Genomic DNA, 8,628 nt, shown 5'->3' with positions numbered 1-8,628 from the left:
CTTGAGGGACCTCCAGAAAATAAGGAGGGATGGAGTTGACCTCACTTTAGAGGGGGAAAGCTTTTATAAGGCAGGTACCATGGCAGAGAAGACCCACCTTCCTGAGTATGCCATATATAGTTACCAGAGAGACAGTTCATGTAGTAGACATGCCTTTCTTGTATGGTCTGATGGGATAGAGTAGAGTAGAGTAGAGTAGAGTAGAGTAGGGTAGGGTAGGGTAGGGTAGGGTAGGGTAGAGTAGAATAGAATAGAATAGAATAGAATAGAATAGAATAGAATAGAATAGAATAGAACAGAACAGAACAGAACAGAACAGAACAGAACAGAACAGAACAGAATAGAATAGAATAGAATAGAATAGAATAAAAGCTGGAAGGGACCTTGGAGGTCTTCAAGTCCAGCCCCCTGCTCAAGCACAAGACTCTATACCAGGGGTGTCAAACTCGATTTCATCGAGGGCCACATCAGGATTGTGTTTGACCTGGGGCCCCACAGTGGGCGTGGTCAGGGTGGGTATGGCCACCTTGACATCATTCATGTCAGGGAACCCTGTGGTGGCCTGACAGCAAAAATGGGCTCCCAAGCTCCGTTTTCGGCTGCGACCCTCTGCCAGTGAAAATGGAGCTCAGGAAGGCTGCACGTGGCTCTCCCAAGCTCCATTTTCACTGGCAGAGGCACTGTGGGCCAGTCCTTTGCTGTTTCCAGAGGCCCCATGGGCCAGATCTAAGCACCGGATCCGGCCCCTGGGCCTTGAGTTTGACACCCCTGCTCTATACCATTTCAGACAGGTGACTGTCCAATCTCTTCTTAAAAACCTCCAGTGATGAAGCACCCATAATTTCTGAAGGCAAGCTGTTCCATTGCTTAATTGTTTTCACTGTTAGGAAGTTTCTCCTTAATTTCACTCCTTGCTTCACTCTTTGATTAGTTTTCATCCATTGTTTCTTGACTTGACCTCTTGGTGCTTTGGAAAATAAGTTGACCCCCTCTTCTTTATGACAGCCCCTAAATACTGGAATACTGCTGTCATGTCACCTCTTGTCCTTCTTTTCTCTAGACTAACCAAACCCAAATCCTTTAATCATCTTAGTTGCTCTTTTCTACGGTTTTTCCACTGTCTCAACATCTTTTTTGTACTGTGGTGACCAAAACTCAATGCAGTATTCCAGGTGTGCTCCTACTGAGGTTTTATAAAGTGGTACTAATACTTCATGTGACTTTGATTCTATGCTTCTGTTTATATAGCCAAGGATTATATTAGTTTTCTTTTTTTGGCTGCTGCCACACACTACTGGTTCATATTTATGTGATCATCCACTAGGACTCCAATGACCCTCTCACAGTTACTGTTTTTGAGCCAGGTGTCAGGTTCCGATGTTATCTCAAATAAATTTCATTCTCAAACACAAAGTCTTTGATGAAATCTCTTATTTATTGAAGAATAACGATCCAGTCCTGAACTCATTTGCAGCCGAAACTGATCCTCCAATCCCAAACCCCTCCCTTTCTGTTCCTCAAATCTCAGTGTTTCATTGGCCACCTTCCAAGTCCATCTTTCATTTCAGTTACTACAAGTCACAGGAATTCCCCCCTACTCTGCCGGGGGGAAGTCGTTATCTGGTGTCGTTATCTGCCGGGGGGAAAGAACTGGGTGAAAAGTCAAGCTACTATTTCTGACAGGCTCTTTCCTACTCATTCATGTCAGCGCCTGGGAAATCATAGTTTGGAACGCTGACATCAGGTTTCACCTAATCTGTATTTATACCTTTGGTTTTTCCTGCCTAAATATAAAACTTTGTGTTTCTCCACATTAAAATTAATTTTGTTGGATAGGGTCCATTGTTAAAGTCTGTAAAGTCTGTCTTTTGGACCCTTGTCTTCTGGGGTGTTGGCTATTCCGGCCATCTTAGTATCATCTGCAAATCTGATGACGTCAAACTTGACATCATCAAATGACAAAATTATGCAGGTCTATAATGTATCTTTCTCTATATCTCTATCTATCTATTTTTCTATCTATCTCTGTCTGTCTCTCTCTGTCTGTCTGTCTATCTATCATCTATCTGTCATCATCATGATCATCAATCTTTTAGTTAGCTCTCTAGATATTGAAAGGACTCTTTAGCCACAATGGTTGTTCTATATTCTCTTTCTACTCTCTAACTTCTTGATTTCTTTCTCTCTCTATTGGGATTCTTCATTTATAGAAAAAGAGACAAGTTACATTGTCTGTCCTGGTGTCAGAGTAAGAATAAGAAATGTACTTATGTCCTTTCCCATCAAATTTAATTCAGAGCGACCAATGTTTCCAGCATTTACACAGAGGTGTCAATTCAAGGTATTTTATATATAGCCCAGCAGGAGAGGCATGCCATTGGTCCTGTTGCCTAGGGGATTTTGTCACTGGAACCTTGGGCTTTCCCTTAAAAGGTGGTTTTGACAATAGGCCTGGTAATCACATGATAGAATGGGATGTGGGAAGACCCCCTCCCCCGAAGAATGAAATATTTTGGGAAATATTAAAAAAGGCAGAATATTATATTTCCCTAAAGGAGAAATGAAGAAACGTGTTTTTAGAGGGAGAAAGCAGCCCCCAGTCTTTCTTAACAGCCCACAGCAGATGCCACCACTTAAAGAGATAAACAGCTTATTGAAAGAAGAAGCCAACTATCTAGATGGCTCCATTCATAAGCAAAGCAAATACTGCAATCCATTCAAGACAGGATATTTTGAAACCCTTTGCAGCAAAGTTTGACAGCTAACAAAAGCAGAATGGTAGGATTAGAACAAGCAGCCCCTCACCCAAATCCAACACAGGACGAAAGCCATTAGCCACAATAGGAATTGTCCAACACTCTTTTAGAAACCCAAAGCCCAAATTTCAAAGTTACAGAAACTATGAAAATTCATCCACCTTTTCAGCCATTTGTTCAGATGACCCAGAACTGCACGCTGTCTTTGTGTGTGGTTCTGTTCATCAATAAACTTTTTTTTCCAATCAGTCTCCATATTGTTTCCAGCATCTTTCTCCCATCTTGGAACTGAACCAAGTGGATTTTCCTTCCAACAGAGGCCTATTAGATAGTTATATCATAATGAACTAAAACGCAGTCTCTTGTATCCTTTTTCACATTTTTTTTATCTTTTTACCTTTTAAATTTGGTTGCATTTTATTTTATTTTTTAATGTATATGGACTTTTCCTCCTATGTACATTGTGTAGAATAATTATATGAGGTGGAGAGGTATACAAAAATTTGATCTATAAATAATGGCTCACCAAAGCAAGCAAGCTGACAAAGTTAGGGCAATTTTCATCAGGAATAAAGTAAATTATAGCAGGGTAGCTGAGAAGCAATTTGCCAACCCCATCTTTTTCCAAAGCCTTTTCTCAATCCCCACAACAAAAAAAGGTACAACACCAAAGTACAAGAAATGGTTAAAAAAATAAAATAATCAATTCTGCTTCATACAAGGCTTCAGGCATGAAAACTAGTTTATCTCTTTTTTAGTTGCTTTTTCTTATTAAGATCAGGTCTCAGTATAATGATATAGCATTTTGGGGAAAAGATGCAGACCAGTAATCCAGCGGATGAAGCCAAAATGGAAAAGATCTCCACAGCCACCATGTATTTCCCCTTGGTGCTCAAATAGGTAGGAACAAATGATAACCAGACACTGCAAAAGACCAACATGCTGAAGGTGATAAATTTGGCTTCATTGAAGCTGTCAGGTAAATTCCTAGCTAGGAAGGCCACCATGAAACTGACGGCAGTCAAGAACCCCATGAAGCCAAGGACAGTATAAAACATTGTGGTTGAACCCTCATTACATTGCAGGAGAATTTCTTTAGCCATGGAGTGCATGTCAGAATCGGAGAAAGGGGGGAAATTTGCTAACCACACTACACAAATGGTGAATTGTATCAGGGAGCATGGTAAGACAATAGAAAGAGCCATTCTTTTCCCCATCCATTTCTTCATTTTTGATCCAGGCTTAGTAGCCATGAAAGCAAGAACAACAATGGTTGTTTTCCCCAATATACAAGAGAGAGCCAGAGAGAAAATTAGGCCAAAAGCAGTTTGTCGCAAAAGGCATTTGACTTGGTTAGGTTGTCCAATGAAGAGAAAAGTGCAAAGGAAGGAGAGCAGGAGAGCAATGAGAAGAGTGTAGGTGAGGTTCCGATTGTTGGCTTTGACAATGGGGGTGTCCCAGTGTTTAATGAAGATCCCCAGCACTAAAGCTGAGATGAAAGATAAGGAGATAGCTATGGCTACCAAAGAAATCCCCAAAGGCTCTTGATAAGTCAAGTAAGTCATGTTTTTTTGAAGACAACGATCCTGTTTTTTGTTTGGATATTGATCTTCTGGACATGGGAAACAGTAATCTAAATCTGGGGGGGAAAAGAAACAAAAAAGAAAACCATTCATGGAAATGCTAGCATTTTTTTAACATCAATTATTAATACACACTAGATCCAGTAATCCAGATTCTGTGATTTACACAGGGATTTTGCTTATTTTTTAAAAAAAATAATTCATAATACAATTTACAATGTGCTGCAGTAGGAACAGCCAACAACCAGATAAGCAAGGATTTAAAAAAGTCAAATAATCAGGCAGAAAAATATGCTAATCAAAGAACCACCATACCCACCAAAAATGGCAGGGAAACCACAGTATATAGACACAGAGAAATTCATACCGAATATGTTATCAATTCAGTAGTGAAACATCTGCAAATAAAATAACCAAGAGAACAGCAAAGATTCACAGATGAAATCCGAGATACTTCTTCTATTTTGTTACAGCACTTCAAATTCACCACACCTTGATGTTTCAGATACTGTATATCTAGCTTTTGAGAAATCCTATTTGTATTGCTAAAATGTTCTCTACCTGAAGATCATATGGAAACAGAAACTGGTCCACAATGCAGTGGCACTTGGAGGTCTGGTTGTGTCAGGTCCCCATAGATCCCTTTTGGAATGCTGGTGGGGAGAGCCAGGATGCTCCTTTATAACCTTTTCCTGTTCCTGATATTTCTGTCACTTGTACCTTCTTGGCACTGGTGGGATTCAACCAGCATAACAACCAGTTTGCTGAGTGCACTCCAATTGCAGTTTTAAAACAACATTAAAAGTTACCTTCCACTAGCCCCAGTGAGTGAAACAGCTGAGGTGCCGCAATCCACTCTGCCGTGCTGATCAGCTGAGCTTCAAACAAATGAAATATAGGTAGGCATACCGCAGGGGCAGGCGGGCGGGCCCAGCTGACGCTTGGAGCGAACCGGTTCACTCTCAGCTGATTGTTGGACCAACCGGCTCACCCGAACCAGACCAAATAAGCTGTATCCCCCCCCTGCTTCTTGGGAAAGGGAGGGGGAGGGATAGCCTAGGGCTAACTGTTTTGTCTCAGCTCTGAAAGAATGGGCAAAGAGGCACCTGAGAACAACTTCTTATTGCCTTCTCAGCTCAAGTTCTCACAATAACTTCGCACCTGTGGATTGGCTTGCCTCGGACTGGATATAAGGGAAGGGTTTCTGCAATGTTTATTCTAACAGTTCTGAGTGGGAATTTCACTCTGCCTTCCTCTTCTTGCTATCACTATCCTCCAATAAAAGTTTCCTTTTGAAATGTTGCTTTTTTCAAGAGTTCTTCTTTCCTGAGGAGAGAGGAGAGGCAAGTCCTTACAGGTTGCCTCATGGCACACCTGAGTCACTCTACTGTTGCATGAACTGTTCTGACTCCTAGGTGCTCTCCAGGTGCAATTCAACTTTCTGGTTCTCCCCTTTTAAAAGCCTGCAAGTTATAGATGGATTATCTGCCATCAGAGAAGTGGGCACCCCAGATTCAGGGGTGGGCTGCTGGGGGTTCGCAGGGGCTCTTTTAGCTAAGATTATGTGCAGTTTGGAGAACCCCTAAATCTCACACCTGGTTGGCCCTGCCCACCCTGCCCCTCCCAAGAGTCCCCATGCAGCCCATTTTGGAGGCAGGTAAGTGCAGGGCATGCACAAAGGCTCAGGGAGGGTGAAAAACAAGCCTACCGGAGAGGGCCTGCAAAGCCTGCAGAGCCTGTTTTTGCTCTCCCAGAGGCTTGAGGAAAATCTCAACCTCAAGGAGCCCAGGGAAGACAAAAATGCCCCCCTCACCATGGTGCAGGAGGCCAACTAGGCCATGCCCATCATGGCCATGCCCACCCAGCAACTGGGCAGAGAATCCCTTGCTAAAATGAGTTTGGAGGCACACTTTCTGTTTAGTTGCCCCAGTCATTTGCACCAGTCTCTCATTTGGGTTTTGAGGAATTCCTGCACTTTTAGCCTTTCAGTAAGCTAGGAAGATGTCTTTTCCCCAAAGTGTAGATGTAGGATGGCAGTTGAGTCAGAAGGTTGATTTGTCTGGCATTCATGGCAAGGGTGGTTTTGTTTTTATAAGGTTTTTTTTTTTTAATGGTTTGTTTCAAGCCACCTAGGCAGCCATATGTACTGTATTGCATAGGAATATATTCTGTATGGACTAGGAAGTAAAAATACAGTAAGTATGAATCTAGGGAAAGACATTACTATTGTATTAAATGCAAATGCTATTAGAGCCATGGTGGCACAGTGGTTAGAATGCAGTACTGCATGCTACTTCTGCTGACTGCCAGCTGACTGCAATTTGGCAGTTCGAATCTCACCAGATTCAAGGTTGACTCAGCCTTCCATCCTTCCAAGGTTGGTAAAATGAGGACAAAGATTGTTGGGGGCAATAGGCTGACTCTGTAAACCATTTAGAGAGGGATGTAAAGCACTGTGAAGCAGTATATAAGTCTAAGTGCTATTGCTATTGTCAGCATTTTAGATAGTCTACCAATAAACTTTGGTTTCCTGCAAAAATAATTAAAATATATTCAAGGAACCTGAAGAAGGGACAACTCTAATCTAGGAAATCCATTGATTCAGCTTGTTAGAATGTACTGATTAGTGTTAACATCAAATAGCTTGTCAAACTATGAAAATTCAATTCCATTACTTCATTGCTGTATCGTACAATGATAATGTGAAGCTCAAGATTTTCAGTCACCATAATGTTAAAAATTCAGAACCCATTTACATTGATAAAATCACTGATATATTCAATACATTTCTTTGCTTACCCATTTGGTCAGCTATCTTTCCTTCTGGACACCGTCGACAATCATAGCAGCAAGATAATTTCCCTTCCACTTTTATCTTGCTATGACCAAGAGGACATTTCTCATTACAGATGGAAAGAGGTAATGTCTGTTCATAAATAAAGTGAGATGTCTTTCAGCTGAAGAATTTATATTTCAGGATTGTTCTTTTCATCAGTTAAACATACCCCAAATCTTCATATCTAATTCAAAACTTGTTTTGCCTCTTCAGTTGCCTCTTCTTTCACAGCTATTGCAATAATAAACTGATCATTCCCAGGAATAGCATTCTAAACATACCTTCTGAGGAAATCAGAGCCAAAATCAGAGCTGGCTTAACACTTTTTAAAATGTTTTTAATAGGTTTGTTATTGTTCTTTTAATTATGGGGCCAAACACATATATATCTTTTTAACTGTATTTTAATGTTTGTATCTATGTTTTTTACTTTGGCTGTACACCGCCCTGAGTCCTTCAGGAGAAGGGCGGTATATAAATTTGATAATAAATAAATAAATAAATAAATAAACAAATAAATAAATAAATAAATAAATAAATAAATACTGGTGTGAGAAATTTTTCAAATCTGGATCTTTTGGTACACACTTTCATTGAGATCCAATTTTAAAATTTTATTGGTTGTACATTTACCATGGGTGGAAGCAATGGGTGGAAACAAATCAAGGAGAGAAGCAACTTAGAATTAAGGAGAAATTTCCTGACAGTTACAACAATTAATCAGTGGAACAACTTGCCTCCAGAAATTGTGAATTCTCCAACACTGGAAGTTTTTAAAGAAGATGTTGGATAACCATTTGTCTGAAGTGGTCTAGGGTTTCCTGCCTAAGCAGGGGGTTGGACTAGAAGACCTCCAAGGTCCCTTCCAACTCTGTTATTCTATTCTATTCTATTCTATTCTATTCTATTCTATTCTATTCTATTCTATTCTATTCTATTCTATTCTATTCTATTCTATTCTATTCTCTAACTTGGTTGATTTCTTTCATTGTTGGCCTGGTCCATCTATTATTGAAACTGTTGTGCATGTTTTGTAGAATAAAAATCTGATTTTCAAAATTGAGCTATATTCAGTTTTGCTTCCAAAAGCAGAATGATGTAGTTTTGAAAGGCCTTCTTGATTTATTTCTCTGAAAATTGAAGCAATTTGAAAGCAAATGGAATTTGTTCATCTATTTAAGGATTTGCCGATAATCCTAAACATTTACTCACACTAATTTCCAAAAGATGTTTACTTTGAGGTATACCCACCAAAGATTAAAATGATTCTCTTTATTTTACAAATTAAACTATTTGGGGAGAGGTATTCCTCTGAAATTATTAGACTGAACTGATCTATAATGTTCCTAAATCAGCTTTAGAATTCTTTTTTTACAAACAGAAAGAAGTAAGAAAGATGTTTATTGTGTCATATCCCTTCGCTCATAGATTAGTTACACTTTTAGAAAAATAAT

General features: G+C 39.9%; 1 protein-coding gene across 1 annotated transcript; it reads right to left on the bottom strand.

Annotated features, from left to right (window-relative positions):
- Positions 1-3,430: 3,430 nt before the first annotated feature.
- On the bottom strand, positions 3,431-7,201 carry LOC148113847 (vomeronasal type-2 receptor 26-like). The gene is made up of 2 exons (XM_087894461.1): positions 7,139-7,201; positions 3,431-4,395 (listed from the first exon to the last, which is right to left on the bottom strand). The coding sequence occupies exons 1-2, from the start codon at positions 7,140-7,142 to the stop codon at positions 3,500-3,502; spliced, it is 900 nt and encodes a 299-aa protein (XP_087750587.1). The 5' UTR covers positions 7,143-7,201; the 3' UTR covers positions 3,431-3,499.
- Between the last annotated feature and the right edge of the window lie 1,427 nt (positions 7,202-8,628).

Source organism: Pantherophis guttatus, chromosome 4 (assembly GCF_059756535.1).
Source record: "Pantherophis guttatus breed Tessera chromosome 4, ASM5975653v1, whole genome shotgun sequence".
Lineage (NCBI taxonomy): Eukaryota > Metazoa > Chordata > Lepidosauria > Squamata > Colubridae > Pantherophis > Pantherophis guttatus.
Note: the sequence above shows the minus strand (reverse complement) of the source record. Positions and strands in the feature narration are given on the sequence as shown.